Consider the following 23676-nt stretch of genomic DNA (forward strand, 5'->3'; position numbering starts at 1 on the left):
GAGAAGGTATAAGGGTTGAGGCAAGGCACAGGCTCCAGCCAGCTAGAACAGCGGCCTGCTGGGTCCGAGTGGAGGTCCCAAGGGCACTGTGGCTCCTGGTGTCTTCTAGGGCCAGTTTCTGGGTCTTCTAGGCAAACTGGAAAATGCTTTTACAGGCAATTCTTGATACCAGCTGGATGGCTGCTTAATTGCCTATAGAACAAATTTCTCTATATCGCATCCCATGCCCCACCCCCCTGCTTTGGTCAAAGAAAAAAAGCCATGTATTAGAGTAATACAGAATATTTGTCTGCTTCGATATTTTTATGTGTTTTCGGTTTGTGGAATGATTTCTCCTATGACGTTCAAAACCAGAAACTTTCAACTGATTACAGAAGATTTATTGGATATGCACACGAAGACACACATGGAATCTTGATGGGAAGCCACATCAAAGCCATACGTAAAATGTCGAAGTCCATCTTACACTTGTAGCGTGAAAGAAAAGTATTTATATTTTGGCATATTCTAGAATACATTGCAATGAAGAGAAATAGATTCCTACTGGTTGATAAACTATTCTGGTGGTCGAGATGATTTTTGTTTGTAAACAAAAATATCCAAAAATACTAATGTTGAATTCTTATTTTTCTGATGAAGAAAGCCAAAAATATTAATGTGGAACTTCTCGTATTTTGTTAAAGAAATAGTAAATCCATAAAAATGCATAAAGAAAGATGGTGGATTGGTGAATTCCGGTGGTTTTACAGCTCATTAGTGAACTGAATGCAGAGGAAACATAAAGAATAAAAAAGTAAATTTCAAGAAAAAGCTCCGATTATTATAGGTATGGAAACGAAACAAAAGAAAACCAAGCGGTAAAGCCACGTGGTGCTACTTTTAAGTATGGTCAGTTATGCCTTGATGAACCTCTCAAGTGTTTTTCTTTGTCACAAAGGTTAACATCTGAAAAGAAAGACATATTGTGTTTTTTCCTGAAAATATAGCTTTAGATATTCACACACACACACACACACACACACACACATATATATATAATATCTATATAGTGAAATGAAGCAAAAAGCAACAAACAAGCCACCAGATGGTGGCACACAGATTCTAAAAAGCTTCCATAGTAATTTCTATTTACCTATTTCTTGAGTTTAGAATTCCACCAATCTAGCGTTAAAGCTGAAGTAACGGTCCTACTGGTCTCAAGCAGTAAAACAAACAAACGAACAACAACCAAAAAAAACCCTCACGTATTTCTGTGAGACACTTTAAAGGAGCACGTGAAAACGCCCAGTGGCATGTTTTTCCAACTCATTTCGGTGTCCGAGACTTAAGAAAAGCCTAGGTACACAAATGCAGCCTCTAACGAGCTAGGGCAAATGCAGAAATGAATGGTGTGATTGAAAGTTATTTAGACAAAGGTATTAATAGGGACAGGGATTGCTTTAGGAAGTTTGCTTCGGGGTGAATCTTCATTTGACACTGGATTTCTACGATCATATCAGAGATAGGTTCCTTGGGGGGGGAAGATATTTGCTGTGTACTTCTAAAACAATGTTTTAATTTGATCCTGAGAGGAGCAGAAGAATATTTAGAAATCGTGAGTAAAAAATGCCATTACCTTTGAATGTCTTTGCATGTCCTTCACAGATCCCTACCACCTTCCCTCCCTCTCAAGGGGCAACCACTCCTGAATTTTGTGTTCAGCATTCCCACGGTTTGACCACACATATCTGTGTCCCTAAACCATATATTGCTTGTTTTCGTTTATTTATAAACTTTGATCAGTGGAATCATACCCAACGTCTTTCTCTGCGACTTGGGTTTTTTTGTTTTTGTTTTTTTAAATTGACATTTGGTGTTCCTGAGATGTAACCAACTTCACATGCGCTGTTTACTACTTTAGTCGCTGTGATTTGTTTATTACCCCGGAGAGTGAAAGGAAATGGATAATTTAATGAACAGGCATCCGTAGTCAAGATGGGAAACCATCTGGGTTTCGCTTCTGTCTGGGTCCCCTCTTTCCTACCTCCTGTGGAAGAAACCACACTCTCTCCCTATGGGCTCAGACCCTGTTGGAGCCCCCACTCGGGAGAAGCTGTTGGCTTTCAGAAAAGAACACGTTGGTCCAGACCAAAGGAAAGAGTAAACACAAAGAGAGCAGATGCACCGATATAAAATTCAGCAGAAAATGAATTAATGTAGGAATTAGTCCCTGGAAAACAGATACACATTATCCAACCATGCACGTAAATAAGATGCAGGGGGACCTCAAGCTCCAGAACCATAACGGAGGAGCAGAACATTCTGCAAATAGGACTGCCCCAGGGTAACATGTCATGCTATAACGGACAACGTTTATTGAGCACCTACTATGTGCCACATGCTGCGCTGAGTGCTTTTATACCTATTACCTCGCTCCTCATTGGTTCCTTACCAAACCTGTGCGGTCGGTTCTCTTATGCCCATTTTACAGAAAAGGAAAATGAAGGGTCCATTGGGGACTGAGGGGCCAGTCACTTCCTTATTCAAGGTCACATAGCCAGTGAGGGGTAGAGCTGGAATTTGAATCCAGTGGTCTGACTTCAGAGCCTGTACTCCTAGGTGTGATGCTACACGAAGTTCGTTTCCTGTCACACCGAGTGCCATGTCTCTGGGTCTTCAGAACAGTTGCAAGGAGAGGGAGAGAATCAATTCGTTCTCACCATTTTGGAGGTGAGGAAGGGAAGGCTCAGAAGGAGATTTCAGATAATACCATGAGTCAGGGGCTGAGATTAGGGCAAAACCTGCTTTCTAATAAACCCCACAGATCCTGAGTGCCTGTGTATGCCTGTCCTAGGGAGACATTTATCCTCTTAGTCTTGGGCTCCTTCTGGCACCCACGCTGTCTTCTCAGGGCCCCGGGAGTGGAGCGCCATCCACCCTGGACATTGAGGAACTTCCTACAAATCTCTTGCTAAGTAGACAGCCCTGTCCCTCAGGACCTTTAAAGTCAGGCCCTGGCCAAGGGTGCAAGAGAGAACCTGGGGTTATTAAGGGAGAGTGGGAGAGGGAATATGGAGGCTAGAGGGAGCTCACTGGACTGCTCCCCGACACATCTTCCGGGACAGCCTTTAGGCACGGCCCACCCTCTCTCAGCAGTCAGTGCCACTGGGTTCCAAGATCCCCAGACATGTGAAGATATGCACAACTCAACCCTGTGAGCCACGTAGCCCTGAGGAGACCCAACCTTGGCTCCCCGGCTGGGCCTTCCTCAGCTTCTACAAGGCCTGACTTGGGTGCACTTACCTCGGCCACCTTTTTGTCCCTTCATGCCTGACTTCCCTGGGGCTCCAAGGCCACTTCCTGGAGAACCTCTTTCCCCTTTGGGACCAGGCAGGCCAGCTGGCCCAGGCACGCCGGTTATACTAGGTCCTAGGAGGAGATGAGACAGAGGAGGGACAGAACTCAGTGGGGACGGGGCCCTCATGCGTCGCTCACGGGCTGGGGGCCGGCCTGACACGCACTAGCAGCTGAATACTGAGGGAACCGGAAGGAGAGCTCATTCTGGCTAGAAGGACAAATTCTTTCCCCCTTCTTCCTCCACAAATCAAGGCACCTCAGATTGGGGGGGCTGGTGAGGAGATCAATGAGCTGAAGGATATGGGATACCCCACAGTTGAGAACTCATAGCCAGCACCTGCCAGCCTTCTGGAAGAGCCGATGTTCTCCTTCTTGCCCTTGAGGGTCTTCCTTACCTGGAGTTCCATGGGTCCCCTTGGTTCCTGGAAGCCCATTCAGTCCATGTAAACCAGGAAGTCCAGGGAAACCTGACGGACGAGACAGAGTATCAGAAATGGCTCTGGCAACTTCTGAATCATGAAGGGTTGGCCAAAGGTCCTGCCCCTCCCCCAGGGCCTTGCCAAGTCCTCATTTTAAAGGTCATGGTCTTTCTGGAGGCATTACTTAATGCCCTAAGGGAGAGCGGACCATTCCCTAACCTCCACTCTAGCTTCTCCTGACTCTCATTAGAGACCAGTACAGCTTTGAGAACTGGCTGATAGATCATCAGGTCTCTGAGAACGCAGCGTGGCAATGCCAAGACCTAGAGTTGCCAGCTCCCAGAGACTTGCTGGCCAACCCTGAAGTCAGGGGAAGGCTACGCTTGCCCGGACGACAAGCTTCCTCACTAACTCTTCTCTCCATGGATTCCATGGTCTCCTCTTCCTGTTATCTGTTGCATGGCCCAGTCAGTGACTCCCCTGAAAATGGCTTGCCCCCAGAGAGTGTCTCCTAATATAAAGCAGTTGCTGTCCTTTTTCTGAGGGAAAAACCCCTTTCCCCATGGCTTCTTCTCAAATACACATACCTTTGGTTCCCATTAGGCCAGATGATCCCAGGGGCCCAGTTGCCCCTGGATGGCCTGGAGAACCCGGAAACCCTGGATTTCCTCTCATGCCTGCAATCCCGGGGAGTCCTGAAAGTGAAAGCAAGGCAGGAGCTCAGAATGGGCCACGGATTGAAGCCTAACCCTCGATTTTCCAGAATACAGTCGTTGGGTAGCATGGTACCTGGGGAGCCAGGAAAGCCAACATCTCCAGAAATACCAACATTCCCATCTTCACCTTTGCTTCCTGGGAAACCCACATCACCAACAAGCCCATCTGTTCCTTTCACGCCTACAAAATCAAGAAAAGTGCTCAGTGGTCGGGCCCCGTTTCGGACACTGTGTTTCTCCCAGGGACAGAGGGAGCAGGAAAGGAAAGCTACTTGAACTGTCAAGAGAGCCAGGTCCAATGAAAAGACTCTGAAAAGGATGGTAATAGCTGTCTTTGCATTTGCAAGGTGCTGTCCCCTAAGGTAAGTAAACCTGTTCTGAGTGCCCCCATGAGAAGGAGCAATGGGTGGAAATGTTCGAGAGCCAATTTAGATAACTATAAACTGAGGAAGTGGATGCCATTATCCCAAAGGTCTTTTTAGACTTATCCCATGAGTCTCGAAGGAAAAGTAGAGTGGTCGGCTTGGGGAAACCGTGGGCTGCCTACGAGTGGATACGTGTCAGGGTAGGAATTTCTCTGCCTTGGACAGAAGTCACAGAACTTGGGATTAACCTCCTCAATCCCTCCTGATCCTCAGTTTTGAGGAGCCAGTGAGACACGTGAGATGAAAGGACAGTAGCCTTACCTTTAAAACCAGACTCCCCAGGTTGTCCCTTGGGTCCTGGGCTACCAGAAATTCCAAGTGTCTGACCTTGATCTCCTGCGGATATGAAGATATTATCCAAGTGGTCAGGAGAAACTAGAGCTCATTTTGCAGCAAAGAGGTCTTTTGATGGCAAAAGCTTTTCAGAGTCAATGTAGCCAGAGGAGATCTTTGACAAAAGTACGCATTGGGTAAAAGGTGACCAATCACCAGAAAAAGGCTGGGATGCGATCGATCAGGGTACTGGCAAGAAATGCTGCTAGGTGATGCATATCTCCACCGGGAAGACATTGCTAGGTTCAGTGGGGCAGAGGAGATGGGAGGAGGGGCGCTAAAACATCACCAGAATGGAACAATGGTGATGACAAGTATGGGAAATTTTCCTGCCCCGTGGGCTGGGTTCAGCAGGGGAAAAAACTGTCTCAAGCCGAGGCCCTCCTCTGCTGCTGAGTTTGGAAGGCAAAGTGTGTCAAACCACTGTTTGTCACACGTCTTTGATGAGCAAAGGCTGCAAAGGGGGCTTGGCCAAAGGGGAAACATAAGTCAATTCACTTCCCCTTGAACACAGAGTTTCCTTGCCGAAGAGCCCAGAGCCTGCTAGAAATCCACTTTGCTTTGGAAAAATCCAATAAAAGAGAAAATGCTCCTCACCCTTTGAACCTGGGAGACCAGATGTTCCTGGGAGTCCAGGCGCTCCATTGAGACCCTGTGAACCCTTTGAAGCAATATGGAGATCATTATTTCTGCCCGGAGCTCGGGGCCTCCCATGCTCTCACAGCTCCCCCACCCCACCTTCCCGAACCACTGCACGAGAGAGGTCTATCGCGTATGCTTTGGTGGGGCGAGGAGCGGATGGAGGGGGCATCCCGCAGAAGGGAAGGTGATGAGCCAAGGGTGGAAATGCGTAGTCAGGGTTTTTTGGGGAGGGACTCCATCTGCAGATCAATCCTGGTCTCGTCATTTATAACTTCCCAATGGCTATCAACATGCGAATCTTGGGAAATCAGGGTGTGGCTGTTGTACTAAGTCTCTTTGAAAACCAGGATGTGACCGTCCGGCCGGACCCTGGGTGGCGTGCTCTGCAGACAGTCGGCTACCGCCACCCATGCCAAAGCTCCGGAGGCTTATGCGCAAGGAAAAGGATTGCTTCACCGGGCAGGGCAGTAGCCCTCAGCTGCAGGTTCCGCAAGCTCCAGGTCCCTGCAAGGAACCATGTAGCAGGCTGCATGTGCGCAGGTCCTGGAGTCTGAGTTTGGGCTAATGTTACCATTTTCATGGGAAAAACTACCTTGGCTGACTCATGTCCAGCACACTGTCTGAGTCTGGGATGTGGGCGTGTCAGCAGCCATCGGGACAGTGACTCGCCTGCGAGCTGGTGTGGTTTTGAGTCGAGGAGCCGACCCTAGTAAAGACATGCACGACCTAGTGCCTTGGGTGGGAGTCTGAGTTCTGGGCCGGGCCTCTGTGCTTGCTGACAGCATCCCCCTACATTTGCCTGGCTTTTTCCCAACATTTGGCATATCTGCTCACTCTGAGCCTTTGCTCACGCTGGGACCCCTCCCAGAATGCTTTCCCACTTTGACTCCATCCCTTCTAGGGCAGGAGGAGTCAGGACCATCCAGCTAAGAATGAATTCTTGTGCAGTTGATTCTGGGATGTGCGTGTGCGCGCGCCTGTGTGTGTTTTCTTCATCCGATGGCCTGCTGCTTTTAGAGGGATGGGGATCTTGCCTGCAGGGAGCACGGGTGTTCTGGGATCCAGTTCAATCGGCCCCTTCAATACTGCTACTATGACGGCTAGTACTTATTTAGAGCCTACCATTTCCAGCTGCCAAGCTAAGCGCTTTACTCGGATCCGCTCGTTTAATCCTCACTGCTGTCTGAAGGAGGCTTGAGCATCGTTTCCATCTTGTGCAGGTGAGCAAAGCGAGGCTCAGGCAAGGTGAGCAATACGTGCAGAATCACAGAGCTGATGAGCAGGGGAGCGGAGATTTGAACCCAGCTCGGTCTCAGGGCTATGCTTACTGTATTGCCTGCCTTTGAATAACCCAGACAAGGTGCTTTGATTATTTGCCACTTGTCTACAGTGACCCTTCTGCAATCAAAACGTCAGGAGGCCTGTACCAAAGTCTTACGATGTGCCTAGTTCAAGGGGAGATGCCAGCGGTGGGGCGCAGACTTCTAGAAGAGCATGTAAGGACTTGTTCTCAAGGCCTGACAATCTCATTGAGGAAATCGGGCCCACACGGAGCTGGGGTTCATATAAGCAGTGAGAAGTGCAGCATGCAGCATGCAGCAGGGTGTGAGCTCCGAGACTCCTGGGGGAGGGGGCCCCAGGGCCGGGGCCCGAAGCCTGGGTGGGCATTAGGCACTTAGATGCAGAGGTGGAGACTCTGCCCTGTGGGGGAGAGAGCACGAACAAAGGCCCAGAGGAAGGAACCTTCAGGAAAGCGGTGGGGGAAGACCTGTCAGACTCAGGGAGAGGGCTTGGTCTGGGCTGAGCTAGGGGAAGGGGCCAGAAAGATGGGGAGCAGGGGCATGTCCCCTGCTACAGAGGCCCTTCCTTGGTGGAGAGACCAAGAGCTGGGTGTACTTACACTTTCCCCTGGTATTCCTGGGAAGCCTGTAATTCCAGGGGACCCCTTCAGGCCAGGTAAGCCCCGTTGTCCAGTGGAGCCAGGGAGGCCAGCTCTGCCAATGAGTCCCTTGATGGTACTGGGGAAGCCAGGAGCTCCAGGCAAGCCTGGTGGCCCCGGGGGGCCAGCCTGTCCTTTGTCACCTGGGAAAGAATCAAAGGGCTTAGAGCAAAGACTCTGGGCAAGAACAAACCTGCTCCCCAAGGTGCAGGAGCCCGGGATCACAGGCAAACAAAGCGCAGCATTGGGGACTTGGGGACGGCTAGCTCAGGGGCGGGGGAGGTGCCTTCGGCCTTAGGGAGCACCAGTCAGGCCATGGCCTCCATGCTGCCGGTGCCCGTGTCCCATCATCTGCCACGCTCCTCTGGGCTACAGCAGGGGTACAACAGCCTGTGGTTCAAAGCTTCAGTTCCAGAGTGGCAACGAAAACCGGCCGCCTTGATGTCCAGGCGCCCCTCAGGCCCAGAGGAGGTGGCCTCCTTGGACCCTGTGCTGCCGCCCACACTGCCACTCTGGGGGGTCTTGTGCTGCGGGGCCTTTTCTCAGGAGGGAAGTTGAGGACGAGCGTTCCTCCTGCCCGCTGCCTGCCCCCCGCACCTCTGGGCCCAGGAAATCCGTCCAATCCAGCTGAGCCTCTGGATCCTTTGTCCCCTTTGAACCGGAGGTTCAGCATGGGAGGTCTTGGGCTAGGTATTCCAGCTGGCCCGGGGTCGCCTCTGTCTCCTGCAAGGGAGGGTGGGGGAGATCATCGTGAGAGCCTCGTGAGAGAAAGCTTTGACACGGGGTCAGGCAGGGCTGACCTTTCATCTCAGTTCCTCCCGCAACCCCCCCCCCAGGCCTCCTTTTCTGCGCCCTTTCCCGCCCCTGGTTCCCCAACTTCCCACCTACGTGCATGCCCTCTCCTTTGACGGGCCCAAAGTGGGCCAGCAACTTTGGGGCCTATTCCAAACCCCCCGCCACTGAGCGTCTGGGAACGTACGATGAGGCCTCTAACACGTGGTGAAAAGTCTGAAGTGATTAGGTCTTTGGGGTTAAAAGCCAAGGTTTGGGGTTCAGAAGCCCCAAATCTGATTATCTAACACAGGATGGGTACAAGCCACACCAGCCACAAGGCCGATGGACAAAAATGTACCTTGGAAAGCGTGGCTAGCGAGTTCAGAATTCAGTTCCCCAGCTCACCTTTCTCACCAGCGCTACCGGCCTGTCCAAATGGTCCCACTCTTCCGGTTGACCCAGAAATTCCCTTTAATCCACTTGCGCCAGGAATACCTGGGAGACCAGGCATCCCCGGAAAGCCTGCCAGCCCAAAAGACCCCTTCTCACCTGTTGAGAAACGAGAACTTCTAGTGTTATCCCTGGCTGACATACAAGGAAATGGAAGCTCAGAGAGGTTAAATAACTTATCCCAAATCACACAGCTTGGCAGTTGCAGAGCAGGGATCCCACCCCAGGTTCCTCTAACTCCAAAGCCCCAGCTGTTAATCCTTATATATTATACTACGTCCCTGAACAGGGACATGGAACTAAAGCAACAGGAAGGAAAGAGGAGGCGGGCGCCTCTCTTACTATGTGCCAAGTTAGAGCTCATGGATGGCACAGGAAAAAAAAAGGCCTAGGACCAGGAGGCAGGGAGCTGAGCCCTAGCTGGGTACTGTGGCTAATCGGCTGTGTGACCTTGGACCCGTCATTTGCCCCTGTGTAAACTAGAGATGCCTCCCAATCAACCTCTGGTGGTCTAGCAGAAACTGAGAGCCATCGGGCTCCATGGAACGGGTGGGGCAAATGAGTACACCCAGCGTGGCTGTTACTGTCCTGGGCCTTCCTGACAGCGCTATCCAGCCCAGCGTTCCACACAGCCAGCAGTGAGTGGGACTCACCTTAGGTGGGAGCCTTCCCTTAGCACGGCCTCTGCCCGACCCTCTTACCACAAAAAGTCCCACCCACTTCACTTACCCTTTGGACCTGGCAGGCCTGGCAACCCAGTGTTGCCTGGCAAGCCTGAGCTCCCCAAGAAGCCAACCAGCCCTGGAGATCCCGGAAGGCCTTTCAGCCCCGGCAGGCCTCTCTTTCCAGCTGATGAAGGGGCACCTGCCTCACCTCTTACACCTTTCTTTCCAGGATGTCCTGAATTAGTAGAGGAGAGAACACGGGAAAGCCGTCAAGGGAGGCTATGCCCAGTTTTGGGCCACTGCCCGTTCCCATGCCTTCTGGTTGGCTGGCCGGCTGGGTGTTGGAGACGGTCCCTTAACCATGGCCCTACGCAGGCTGCTAACTGGCAGGAATCTCAGCCGGCTGAAGCCTTAGAGCTTACCACCCAGCGCAGCACGCACGCCAGTGGCTGTTAGTCTCAGCCTGACACAGTGGCCAGCAGGGTGCACAAACCCCTTCTGATTAGAACTTCTTCCCCCTTTTATGAATGTGGTTCCCATCTTAGTCTGTGAATGGAGCTCTGGGAAGCCAGGGCGGCAACTGGACGCTAGCTTCTTGGTCTGGCCAGTCCGCACTGCACCACAACAGCTGTTTCCTGAGCCAATCTGGCAAAGGAGAGGTTAAAGCCAAGCCATTGTTTCAGCCTCCCAGGGAGCCATGGATACAGGGCTGCCCTTTTAATCCCTCTTGCAAGCAGTTAAGTCAGCCAGTTCCTTGGCATTAAGGTTGAAAGACCCCCTAGTGCCAAGTCCTGTAGAAATCCCCAAGGCCCATTTGGTCTCCTAGGTATTCTGGGATTTCTTTCACCAGGCCTTAAGCTGGTCAATGGGCTTAACCTCCTCAGCTGCTGCCGAAGTAGAATGTTCAGGTACAAAGCAAGGAAATTAAAAAACCAAAGGATTAAATCAGTGACGACAGAGGTATTCGGCCCCCAACGACCTCAATGAATGGCTGACTTGGCTTTCCATGAATTGAAAGGAATCCAGTAGCTACAAGCCCCGGGATTCTAATGGGGGGCTGGGAAGGGGCTTCCACAACAAGGGAAGGAAATTCAACGGGGGCCAAACCCCCAGCATGAGTCCCGGGACCCCTGGCCTTGCCAGGTTCTAATATGTAGTCTGAGAGTTCCTTGAGCAGGGTAGCCTGTGGGGGTGTTAGCCGGTGAGCTTGTGTACTGTGTTCTCACCTGCATGGCCCATGGGAAGACCCCAGAAACGCAGAAGGATAAAAGGGATAAAAAGGATTTTAGTGGCTCTGCCAAAACTCAACTTTAGTCACGTGGCCAGGAGTAAAGGGAGGGGGGGTGATGTAGTCCCTGAGGCAGGGGTGAGGCGGGTGGTAGGAGGGACAGGTGAGCCGTGAATGCTAGGCTGGAGCCGGGGGTGTCAGCCCCGCGGTCCAGTGACGGCCGCTTCGGCTACGGGTCCTCAGAGGTATGCTTGCCTGAGAGGCAGGCCACCACGCAGCTGCCCTCCGCTCAATGTTCTCCCCCCAACCCCAAGTAGGCTCCCCATGGCCCTAGCCAAGCCAGTGGAGATGGCTACACCCACCTGCACTACTAGGGCGGCTTCTTGAACCGGGAAAGGGGGAGCGAGGCCCCGGGGGAGGGGTGGGAGGGATGCGTGCTACCCTTGGGAAGCTAAACTGTAGAAATCTCTTCTGCTTTGCACTGCCAGGACCCCCTGAGATTGGGAACTGTGAGAGGTTGGGAAAGTCGAGGATCCTTCTAGACCCTGCCCCTGGCGCACTGCTGCTTTTGCCCCTCGGGGCGCCAGGGTCCAGGGCCCGGCTTAAGGCTGTCAAGCTGGGGCTCCTCCTCCAAAGGACCTACCTGAAGGGCCTGGAAAGCCTGGTGCGCCCGGGAGCCCGGGTTTGCCCTTGACGCCGAATAGACCATCAGGCCCTGGGGACCCTGGCTGTCCCATGTGGCCCGGTGTGCCAGGGCTGCCCTGTTCACCTTTGGGACCTAGCAGGCCCGACTTCCCAAGCAAACCTAATGAAAGGAAGGGACAGATGATCAACAGCCTGGATGGACAGCAAGGATGGGTCACCAAACCAACTCATCGTGCAAGAGCTTGGCCCAGGGTACATCCCCGGGGCTACGGGGTCCTCTGCTCCAGCCCTTGCTGCTCCTGCCCTGGCGGCAGATCAGAGGCTTTACAGGAAAGCGGACTCTCCATTATGGTTACTTCCAGATTAACTAATGAAGGAGAAGAGACTCCGGTGATTTAAGAGAAAGTTCCCAGAAGGGAGAGACAGAACAAAATGACTTTTCAGTGTCATCCCCTCATGAATCCATCACCCCAGACTCGGGCATGTATGCATGCAAGGACAGACCGGTCACTCAAAGACTTGCTGTAGATTGTTAGATAAGAGAATCAAAAAGAGTCACCCTTGGGCCCTGGAAGGCCAGAGTCTCCAGGAACTCCTCTGTCCCCTGGCAATCCCTGCAGGCCTTGCTCCCCCGGAGCACCATTCTCAGCACCAAAGATGTCACCAGGGGCTCCCTTGGAACCGGGTAAACCTGGACTGCCCAGTTTCCCAGGCAAGCCATCTTTTCCAGGGAGCCCAGGAAACCCAGGCAAGCCCTTCTCTCCACGAGGTCCAGGAAATCCTAAATGTAAAGAGGAAAAATAAAAAGGCCGCGGAGGTTTAGAAGGGATAGGTCTGGGTAGAGATCTCTGGGACAGATCTTGTTTTTTCTATTACAAAAGCTAACATCTCAATAACGTGTGTCACTTCTCTTGAAAGGCAGGAGCCCCTGGTCCTGGGAGGACGTGCCCAGAGTCGGGGACAGAACCATGTGAGCTGTAGAAGGTTCTAGCTCAGCGAGGCCAGGGCTTGGGCTGAGCCCAGCAACCCACTCCCGGGGGTGCTCCACTGGCCGAAGAGCACACGTTACACCCTGGACTCCCTGTCAAAGGCCCAATTTCTTCTGGAGTCATCTACCCTCTGCTGTCATGCCTCCCTCTTTCTGAGTGGTTGAAGGGGATCGAAGCTCCATGAATAAACCATGGAGGGTATGGCCCATGACGAGCCCCGTGTGCAGAGCAGGGTGGTTCTCGAACTGAGGGTGGGTCAGAACTACCTGGGGAGGGGGTGCTTGGCCAAACCAAAATGGCTGGGCGCCACCGCTCCCGCCCCAAGAATCGGGCCATGAGTCTGTACTATTAACAGGTTCCCCGGTGCTGCAGATCTGGGGAGCGCGGTTTAAAGAACCACTGGTACAGTGGAGAACAAGCTTGCCACAGGGTGTGTGCAAAGGAAAAGAAAGGAAGCACTTCCCTCTGACTCATCTGGATCTCTTTGTCTGACCTACAAGGAACTGATCCAGGAACTTGCCAGAGGCTTGGCAGTCAGCTAACGGAGAGGGGGGGAGTCCTCGCTCTGTCACCAGGGGCTTCGTGACCTCAGGCAAAGGCACTCTCCATCTGAGCTTCATCTGGAAGTGAAGGGGTCGTCCACTGGATGGCCCTGAGCACTCTGACTCACTGTCACACTCTAGCTGGTCTCACTTGAGCATGAAATCAAAACCATGCCACCCATACCAGAGTGCAAACCTCACTGCCCGTGATCAGTGGATGGCTGGCTACCATGATTTAAACCCACAGTCACAGCGAAGGAGAAGCAGGTGAAGAAAAGCACCGTTCCTTACCTGGCAATTCAGGAAGGTGAACCGATCCCGGACTTCCAGGCTCTCCTTTATTCCCACGCAGTCCGGGCTGGCCTGGGGTTCCAGGGAGGCCATGGGCCCCTTTAGGGCCTGCGAACCCAAACAGGAGTTGTGAGGGGAAAGGATGGCAAAAAGGGTGGCTGGTCACCTTTGGGATGTTCACTCAGGAATCCTAATCTCTTGGGGGGCCTCTTACCCTTACCTCCCTGCACAGACCCGGAGCCATTCTATTTCCTCAGTGCTCAAGGCTGCCCTGTCAGGAAGAATGTGGGCCCCCCAAATGCTGCCAGCCTGTCCCCTGCTTCCTGGGGCTCATGGCCCTTACGAGTGTGGTCAGTGGCTTTCTCTAGCCTCATTCCGTACCTGGGAATCCGGGAGCTCCTGGTAAGCCTGATGGACCATAGGAGCCAGGAATTATACACGGCAAGGTGATCCCTGTAAGTGGTGATACGTAAGCATCCAGTGAGCCCACCAAGTCAGGAAGGACTTCCCCCTAGCATGCTCCTTTCCTCCCATCCGCTCGGACAGCGCAGCCAAGCTCCTCCCATCCAGCAGCTGGGAGCCCAAGCAGAGGAATCGTGACATCAGAAGCTCTTGTGAGTTATTCCCGGTGCAATTTGCTTGTAGATAAGAGTACCCCCAGGGGCCAAGTGCCAGAAAGCCACCTCCTAAACCATCAACGTCCTGTGGGCAGGCAGTCACCTAGGCAGTAGATGTCACCTAACAAGATTTCTGGGAGCAGCGGCACCGGGCAACTGCCTACTCGCGCTGCCTCCATATGGAGCCACTCGCTAAGAGAGGGGCTTGGGATTAGTCCTGAGGATCCGTTATGGCCATGTGACAGGACTGGAGGGCTTGCAGCCAAGACCCCTCAAGTTCACATGTCTGCCCTTTTCTTGAAATGAAAACCACCCATCGGGTTATTTTGCCCCACCTCGTTTGGGATCTACAGAAACCTATTGATGACCCTGGGTCAGAGGTAGCTGTATTTCTGTACTAGGCAAACACTGAAGGCCACGCTCTTGGCCGTGACACAGAAGGACACTTCCCTCAGCTCCTCCTTTGAAAATGTCAACTCTGCGACTCAGGGAGAAGCAGAGGTCAATTTCAGTGTTGAGACTTTGAAATTGGCATGCGAGCCCTTCCCCTTGCAAATTCCTCCTTGCTCATTCATAATGCAAATAAAAAGAGTCTATATAAGATCACAGAGGGGAGGTTTAATAAAACAGTGATGAACAATAGTGTGCGTCAGCTCCCTCAAGTGCCATTTACAAACAATTGCTATGCTAATTGAAATTAGTCTTGCCTATTCATTAAAACAATCCCCCAAGGCCTGCTTGAAGCCACCACACTTAACAGAAATCTTGAACTATGTATACAAGCTATGATTCAGTTTGCACACTCAGCTGGCTGCCCTTCCTCCTCCACTTGTTCCAGGCCTAAAGCAAAATGCGGGATTGAACAGTACAGTGGATTGGTGAAGAGGACGGGCTCTGCGGCCAGAGAGACCTGAGCTTGTGTCCTAGTTCTGCTACCTCACTAGTCTCTGCGGCCAGACACTTGAATCTCTCTGAGCCTCATGCATAAAACGGGAGCTACTTTTCTCATAGGTGTTGGTGAGAATGACAGGACAGGATGCTAGCGGCATTTTGCCCGTGGCCCAGCACCCTGCTGGTTGTTCAGTCAATGGCTGTTTTTGTTTTTTGTTTTTGTTTTCTGTTTCGTTTTGTTTTTATCATCTTATTTAAGGAGTATTCGCTAGAGCTCCCCCCAGGCCATCCGCTGGTTTCTACCGTGGTCAGGTTAGCGGCACTACTCTGTAGCCTGGGCAGCAACTGTCTGCCCTCTAGACCTCAGGTCCTGAGAGTCATACTTCTGTAGCTGGAGAGAGGGCTTTGGGGCTGATCTTCGCCCCTGGGTGGTCACACCCATCTCCATCCTGCCAGATGCTGACCTGATGGTGCGATCTCTGAGGGCCAGCTCCCTACCGTGGAACCGTAAGGCAAGCCCGTTGTGGTAAGATGCTTGGCGTGGTGAGGGCTGCCAATCCTTGCTCAGCTCGGGCCTCGGTCCTTTGGACTAGGCTGAAGAGTGGCCTTGCTGGATGCTCTCATGAGAGGGACCCTGCAGAAAGTTCTCGTGCCCCCGCTATTTCAATAGCCCGTTGACGCCAATGTATCAAACACTGCAGTTTCATTGCTTTTCAGTTTTACGAAACAAAGGGTAAACTACAAATATCTCTGTGCTGGCTGCAAACGTGAACATCCATCCTCACTCCATTCAGCAGATAAGTTTCATAAATTCTTTCCACTTGTGACAACCAGATAAAAACAAACCTTTAGAGGCTGCGGCCAAAGACAGGCATCTGGAAAGATTCCAGGGCAGACCTGAGCACCACAGCTCACTCGTGTATTGCTGCGAGCAGAGGGTCAAATGTTCAGGAGGGAAGCACTTCGAGTCACCCCGGTATCTGGCTCTTTCACTTTTCACCTCTGTCTTCTACTTTCCACCCCTGAATTCAGAGCCTTCTCCCCCCACAAAGCCGAAATCAGCTCTCTCCGCATTCTATTTCATAAGTGCAACGCATGACCTGATGAATCGGAACTTTTCCCGTTACTGCCCAGATTCATCTTCAGAATAAAAAGCGCCTCTGCTTCTCGAGGTCCGAATATCTCAGTTTACTCTGGGTCCCCCGAATGAGCGTCACACACGTGTGCATCCTTCTGGGTACCTCCCAAGGCGAGTTATGGCCCCAGTGAAGTTCACAAAATGAAGGTGCTCCAGGCAGACATCAGCCAAGCCATCGACATGCATGGTGAAGGAAATCAGTCCCTCTCAGAGACCGCATGCCCACGTACTCCTTTGTGCCCCACCCTTAGGATCACCCCCCCCAACCAGAGGCTTCAGCGTGGTGCTCAGGCCATGATGAGTGTCTGAGATAGAGGTGAATGAAAAGAAAGGGAGTTTTTGCCGACATTGGTGTTTGAGAACCCCGAGACTGAGCTAGCTCTCACCTCCCTCTGTGACTAAGTCTCCTTTACCAATGCTCTCCCTGCAGCAGCAGTCACCTAGACCGATCGAGTAAAGAAGAAAATTAAACCGGGACAGGAGTTCCTCGAGGCCCAAGGGAAGTCGGGGCTGCAGCCTGGGTATGGCCCCTGATCACATTCCCGGTCTGGATTGAAGGGAGAGAGCTGACACCCACATGGGATCAAGGACACCGTGGCTGTTGCAGTAATAACCCGCGTGATTGATTACTATGAGCGTCTGGATCAGAGCCTCTTTGGAAACAGCCAGCTGTCTGCTTGCCCAAGGTTTGTAATAATTCACACCCCTTGGGTGAAAGGCTTCTAATGACTACATTCCCTTTCCTGGCAATGCAGCCATCCTAGCCTGGGCCACCACTGGTCGGGGTGAGTACATTAAGTACAGCATCTTCGGGGTTGCCTGGGTGGCTCAGTCGGTTAAGCATCCGACTCTTGATTTTGGCTCAGGTCTGATCTCAGGGTCGTGAGATGGAGCCATGTGTCAGGCTTCATGCTGGACGTGGATCTTGCTTCAAAATCTCTCCCTCTGTCCCTGCCCACCCACCCTGCTGCTCGTACACTCTCTCTTTAAAAAAAAATAATAGAACACCATCTTTGGTTTTCATGGCAACAGTAATGGCCACAATGCAAATGTCTAGAGCTCACAGGTTATGCGTTTTTAAAATTGCGTGGAATAAAATTGCTAGGTTTTAGGAATTATATTTGGTTGCCATGGAGAGAAAAAAAGAAAGCTGATGCTCTTAGTTGAAGTAATTTTTTGGAAAATCTTTGTCCTGCAACAATACCATTTTCTGCAAAAGGCATCTTCCAGTTTAGAGTTTACTATGGGACTATATTTCTAAGGACTTTCTTGGGGCCTAGTGGCGTTTAGGATAGAAATGGTCCCACGGGTCTCCTTCTGTTGACTCACCCTGTCTTCAAGCAACCGGAATGTTGATAATATCCAGATTTGAGTGTGTGTAAGTATGTTTGTGCCATCTCAGTATAACTCAATTTAAAACTGAGTTGTCTGCACAAATGGTTGGCCTAGAATAAAGACCAAGTTGGCAGAGGGCAGCAGAATGACCATGAATAATGTCTCTGGGAACAGAGCTGGATGCAAAGCTACGGCTGAAACCAGGATTTGCAAAAGACAGGATGATTGAGTTTGATAAAAATTCCTCAGAGCCTTCATAAGAACTTGTAAACTGAAATACTGATTTGGTTTTAAGAATCTTAAACCATCGGGGCGCCTGGGTGGCACAGCGGTTAAGCGTCTGCCTTCACCTCAGGGCGTGATCCCGGCATTATGGGATCGAGCCCCACATCAGGCTCCTCTGCTATGAGCCTGCTTCTTCCTCTCCCACTCCCCCTGCTTGTGTTCCCTCTCTCGCTGGCTGTCTCTATCTCTGTCAAATAAATAAATAAAATCTTAAAAAAAAAAAAGAATCTTGAACCATCGATTCTTAACCTGTATCATCATCCTTGTTATACCAACATGCACAAGTAGATTTTAAGATTAATAAAAATTGACAAGATCTGATTTGTCTTCTTTTTTTTTGGTAATTCTTCAAGGTGACAAGGTAGAAAGAGAAGAAACGAGTCTAAGAAGTAACCCTTTGGTTATTGAGAAGCCCCTTTCTTCTGCGAGTGTATGTTAGTCTCTTAAGGAACATTGCACTGTACTAGGCAAATTGAGAAATGCCAAAAAGGATTGCCTTCCTTAGTATCCAGACGCTTACGAAGCAGTTGGGAAAAACAAAAGCCTTAGTGGAAGAAAATACAAAATTGAAGTGGCAGTGACATCTTGGGGAGGTCAAGAGAAGGCTTAGTGGGAAAGTGGGGCTTGCACCCTGAAAGGTGGATAAAACCTGACTGCATAGACAAAAGAGGAAGAACATTCCAGAAACAGAAAAAAGAGGAAGAATATTCCAGAAAAAGGCCACCACTTGTGGCTTCGGACTATGGGCGTAACACAATGATAGCAATAATTCACAAATGTTACATGGACAGCAGCATTCAGAGCAGAATTGAGTGGGGGAAAGTCTGGAGGTAGGAGATGAGAAACCATGTAAGAAGTTGTCGCCATTCACCCACCCACCCATCCACCCACCCATCCTTCCTTCCAACTGCCCATTTATTCCAACAGGCAATGGAGGTATATTTGATAAGCTGGGCATGAGATAGTGGGCTCTTAATAGCAAGAAGAGGAAGGAAAGAATATAAGAAACCCTGCAAATGAAGAATAAGAGATGAATTTCAAGTTTTCAAACTTCAGATGACTGTAAGTAGGGTGAGGCCACTAATGGAAACTGAAGTTGGGGTGAAGAGCTGTTCTGGAGGAAGGCGAGTTATTACATGGCTCCTTCACCATCTGCAAGCGGGGCTGTCACTCGTTAGAATTCCTACAGTTCACGGGGCGCCTGGGTGGCACAGCGGTTAAGCGCCTGCCTTCGGCTCGGGGCGTGATCCCGGCGTTATGGGATCGAGCCCCGCATCAGGCTCCTCCGCTGTGAGCCTGCTTCTTCCTCTCCCACTCCCCCTGCTTGTGTTCCCTCTCTCGCTGGCTGTCTCTTGTCTCTGTCGAATAAAAAAATAAAATCTTTAAAAAAAAAAAAAAAAAGAATTCCTACAGTTCAGGAACAAAAAGAAGTTCTCTAAATGGGAGGGGTTTAAGGTAGGAAATGAGACTAGATACAAGTAGGGTCTCTTGTCAATCCGAGACCTCAGGAATGAAGGAAAGGTTCTTCCCTGCTGATGGCATTACCATCTAACTTAGAGGACACCTATCCCATCTCCTGCTCATTACTTCCACGGTACTTGTAACAAAACAGCCATGCAGAATCTGCTTGAAGTTTTCTGGGGACTGTGAGCTCGTAAGCTCCCAAGGCAGCTCTGTTGCTTTTCAGACTGGTCTGTTAGGAAGTTTTCTTACTAAGTGGCACTGAAATCCACATTGCTCTGTGTAGGTGTACCACAGCATAATTATGTTCCTTTTTCCACATGAAAACCCTTAGAAATTGCAAACAGTGATTTCAGCCGAGTCTCATTATCGGACACATTTCATGCACCTGGGTCATAAAATAGCCACACTCTACAAAGGGTCAGTTTTTCATGTCCCAGGCCATCTGATTTCGTGACTTACCAGGAAGCCCAGGGAGGCCTTGTTGCCCTGGTAATCCATTGATTCCTTGATCTCCAGGAAACCCACGAGGTCCAGGAGATCCTGGCAGCCCAATTCCTGGGGGGCCAGTTGGACCACTGTGGCCCTTTTCACCAGGAAGTCCTGGTAACCCCTTTTCACCTGGGAAGCCCTGTCCACCGTCACCCTAGACAACACAGAAGAAGGAATGAAAGTCCAACTGAAAGATGGATCGGGAAAAGCTTCTGAAAGCAGGAAAGAGGTAAACAGTGTGGCCAAAGCTTCATTTTTGGTTAAAATCCTTGATCCCTCCAGTTTCTTGATCAATTCCTCTAATTTGGTTAATGGGAACGAAGCTAGTCAACCCTCGGAGATCTGATGATGCAAAAACTTCTAGATCGGTGGTGGGAAGGGGGGCAGGAAACAGGAGCAGGGTAACAGTCCTTGGGGGCCCAGAAAGCAGCTGGATTCCTTGTGGGAGAAAGCTACTGAGAAGCTAAAGCATTTGAAGCGATAGGGTCAATTGTTACAAGTGTTTATCGACTAAGCCGATGACCCAGGCCCAGAAAGAGATTCCCATTTTAACAAAAGGAAAAGCACAGAGCAAAGAGTGTCAGCGTCAGAGGCCGGAAGAGATGCTGGGGGCTCTGTTCTGCCCTATCTCATGGTCTAGTGGCCACCAGAAACCGCCCCGACCCCCCCCCCCCCGCAAAGTCAGATGTGAAGCTTTATAGAGCTCGTCACCCAGGAACGATCAACTTACTGGGAGGCCTGGCAGACCTGGTAAGCCGGGTATTCCATCCTTGCCTGGGGCTCCGGTCTCCCCAGGGAGCCCCTGGGGGCCAGGATCACCCTGCTCCCCCGGCACCCCTGATCCTGAACTGAGAGTCTGTTCCCCTTTCTCTCCTTTGGGGCCCGCGTGACCCGGAGGCCCAAACAAACCCTGAGAAAGAGACAAAAGGGTATAATCAGGAGATTCAGACATGGGAGGACTCTGGCACCTAGCCTGGATCTGACCTGAAGCAGATCCTTGGGTACCTTTTGGCACAGCTCTGGGCACTTGAATGTGTCATCATCTTGGATCACAATTGCCCATTTAGTTTCTTATCCTTTGTCAAAGTTGAAATCTTTGGGGATGGTAACCTTGTATCAACTGGATTTTATCTTCAGGGCCCCAGGGCCGTGCTAGGCAAATACAAATGATTTTGTGGAAGAAAGGGAGGGATTAAGGAAGGGAGGGACGGAGGGAACATAGTCAGGTCAATGCAGAAGGGGACTTTGGTTTTTCATACTACAGATCCAAACCCTGAAGCTTTGTTTTATCTCCATCTCTCTTTCCTGGGTTTTAGGAAAGTGGGGCGGGTGTAAGGGGCCCTGGAGAGCTCCCAGTGCTCCCTCGGGGCCAAGGTTGGATAAAACTTACTGGAGCCCCTGATGGGCCCTGTGCACCCCCAGAGCCTGGATCTCCTCTGGTTCCTTTAAGGCCTGGAAGGCCTATGAGGCCGGGTGGCCCAGGCAGGCCTGGCTCCCCAGGTGGTCCAGTGTTAGGGACACCACCGTCACAAGCACAAAAGCCCGAGTCCCCTGGGGGGAAAAGAAGACAATGGTTAAACAAAGTGGACCACCTTTCTAAGAAAAAGGATGATAGGACACCGTGGTGATCTGTGCCTTGAACAACCCCATGGAGGGATCCAGAAGGCCTGGTGACAGGTCTCAGGAAGTACGCTAGCTCCGTAGTGAGTCAGGGAAGGGCCCAGGCTCACATCCTAAGTCAAAGCTTACAGTTCCCTTCCTTTTCCCTCCAAATAGTCCTCCTTGGAGCTGAACAACAGAGATGGAACTTGTAAAAAAAACTTCTGAACTAGCTCTGCTAGTAAGTAGGGACCTGTTAGGAGGTGGCGCTGAGAAAAAGGAAGAGGAAGTGAGGACCGCTGCGCTTGTGGCTGAGGAGGGCTGCTCATTCTGTGAAAGAAGGGGAAAGATCTCAGGTACTTGAAACCCCTAGGCCATCCCCAAACCTCTCCTTGGCCAGCAGTCTCACCTCTGCCTCCACCTTGGCCTGGGCTGCAACTAAGATAAACTGATTTATTTGCACTTTAGCATCGGGCCTTCCAGAGCGTGCAACAGAGGAACCACCCCGAGGCCGCCAGACGATGGACGGAGCCATGCTGCCGAAGGCTGTGCTAATCGATCAACCTTTACCATCCGTGGGGACCTGTGGTTGTTTTCCTGGAGCCAGCTGGCTTTTTTGGAGTGCCAGGGCCTGACCTGTTCAGAGTCCTTTCCTTCAGGCTGAAGGTAATGATAAGTGACTTCCAGCCTTTGGCCTTGTGCCCTGGCAAGGGTTGCAATGTGTGCTGGCTAACAGCTGGGGCTGCTGGCCACAGCTTCTGCTGGCAGACGGGGTAGGAGAAGGAAGGGGAGCCCGAGAGCCACTTTGGCCCATGTGACCTCAATTGCCAGCTTCAGTCTCCGAGCCCTAAGTATGGAGCACTGCCAACAGTCCTATAATCAAATCCCTGATCAAAATCCCCAACTGCTTCTGTTCAGGTCCCCAAAGCCTTCGGTCTGCTCATGCCCCAGAAAGCCTTCTGCAAGGATTTTGGGGGAACACAGAAACCCAAGGGGACAAAAAAATCACCTTTCATTCCTTTGAGGCCTGGGTTTCCTTTTGGACCTCGTTCTCCTCGGAGACCAGGGAAGCCTGGCTCTGCGTTCTGTAGGGTTCCAGTCTCAAATGCTGGACCTTCAGGGAAAGGGAAATGTCAAAGATGGTCACGTCATGTGTGACTCGGTACAGCAGCTCAGCCGCTAAGGCCTGTGTCCTTGAGGGTCAGCAACCAAAGCAGGGACAGGGACCCAACGTCTGAGGTGAGTCTTACCGCCTGGTGGCTCTTGTCACTCTACTAAGACTTACAGAAGGGCTACTACGTTCCAGGCACTGGACTAGACACTGAGGGCACAGGAATGACCAAGCCAGCTTCAGTAAGTCAGCGGTCCCAATATCTACCCCAGAAAGTGCTCTTGGGACAACAGAGGAAATGGGTACAAGCTTCCTGGGGTTTAGATGACATGGTCATGGGGCTTAGATGACAACGAAATATGCTGGGCCCATGACCAGCCTTTCTCTTAGAATCTAGAATCCCCTACTCAGAAGATATAAGAAGAATAAGGCCTGTTGAGGCTTTGAGCAACCCTCTTGAGGATCCAGGCTTGGCTTCCCCTGTCTCAGGCTCCGAGCCCACCCTACTGGAGCCCTGAGGACCAGGGGAAGCTTGAGAGAGCCAATGTTGCTTCCTCACGAGCTGCGAGACCAGAGGCAGAGGGCTGAAAACAACGGAGGGTGGGATGAAATGAGTCCACAAATCGGAGGGCATTAGGGAGCGACTGGGCATCGCGGTGGCCTGAGCTTCTTGCTCCTTGACGTATGCTTTCACCTCTCTGGTCGCTCACCTGTGGCAGCATCATCATGTGTCCTGGCTATTCTCCTGTGAAATGCTCTCTCCCTCAAGAATCATGAGCTCTGCAGTCCTGATCGCACTTGAGTCTCAAGACCAAAGAGAGAAATGAACGACTTACCGGGGGGCCCCGGGAGGCCGGGCAGGCCTGGCAAACCGTCTCTGCCAGGGGAGCCAGCTGTCCCAACTGTGGTGCGGCCTGGGTTTCCTTGGTCCCCCTTCAGGCCTGGAACTCCTTGGGGCCCTAGGGCACCTGGGGCACCTGGAAGGATAAGTCCACACAATAATGCTAATCACGTCATCCTATTGTCCCAGGGGTGTTCCAATCAGTGGCATACGCTGGAAACTCACTCCAAGGGAAGAATTTGGGAGACCATTTGCCCTTCTCTTGCGTCAGTTAGAAGGGTCCTTAGGAATCATCTAGCCCAACCTCCTGGGAAGTTGAGGCCCAAGGACATGGGGAAACATGGTCAAGGGTGCAGAGCTTTTTGTTGGCAAACCTGAGAGGGAAACCTGGTCTCCAGTCTCCCTCTTCGTGATTTTTCAAACTCGGTGGTGGGATCAGCTCTACCCTTCCCCCCAAGGGGTTGCTTTCAAAGCACAGGGCTCCTTACAGATGCCCATCTCCAACTTAGAAA

At 51.4% G+C, this 23676-nt stretch overlaps 1 protein-coding gene across 3 annotated transcripts in view; it reads right to left on the reverse strand.

Moving 5' to 3' along the window:
* COL4A6 (collagen type IV alpha 6 chain) overlaps window positions 1-23676 on the reverse strand; it is a 271356-nt gene that overhangs the window by 8568 nt on the left and 239112 nt on the right. For 2 of the 3 annotated variants that reach the window (XM_034650007.1, XM_034650006.1), the window contains 20 exons: window positions 23160-23300; window positions 22222-22326; window positions 21004-21164; window positions 20344-20523; window positions 19584-19767; window positions 16427-16480; window positions 13776-13847; window positions 13395-13502; window positions 12132-12353; window positions 11571-11732; window positions 9764-9934; window positions 8990-9133; window positions 8408-8533; window positions 7772-7953; window positions 5827-5890; window positions 5158-5232; window positions 4545-4652; window positions 4343-4450; window positions 3732-3803; window positions 3283-3408 (listed from right to left, as the gene is read on the reverse strand). In XM_034650007.1, coding sequence (XP_034505898.1) covers window positions 3283-3408; window positions 3732-3803; window positions 4343-4450; window positions 4545-4652; window positions 5158-5232; window positions 5827-5890; window positions 7772-7953; window positions 8408-8533; window positions 8990-9133; window positions 9764-9934; window positions 11571-11732; window positions 12132-12353; window positions 13395-13502; window positions 13776-13847; window positions 16427-16480; window positions 19584-19767; window positions 20344-20523; window positions 21004-21164; window positions 22222-22326; window positions 23160-23300 — 2565 coding nt within the window. The remainder of the gene's footprint in view (window positions 1-3282; window positions 3409-3731; window positions 3804-4342; window positions 4451-4544; window positions 4653-5157; window positions 5233-5826; window positions 5891-7771; window positions 7954-8407; window positions 8534-8989; window positions 9134-9763; window positions 9935-11570; window positions 11733-12131; window positions 12354-13394; window positions 13503-13775; window positions 13848-16426; window positions 16481-19583; window positions 19768-20343; window positions 20524-21003; window positions 21165-22221; window positions 22327-23159; window positions 23301-23676) is intronic. The other variant, XM_034650008.1, reaches the window with a different exon arrangement.

This window comes from Ailuropoda melanoleuca, chromosome X (genome assembly GCF_002007445.2).
Source record: "Ailuropoda melanoleuca isolate Jingjing chromosome X, ASM200744v2, whole genome shotgun sequence".
Classification (NCBI taxonomy): domain Eukaryota; kingdom Metazoa; phylum Chordata; class Mammalia; order Carnivora; family Ursidae; genus Ailuropoda; species Ailuropoda melanoleuca.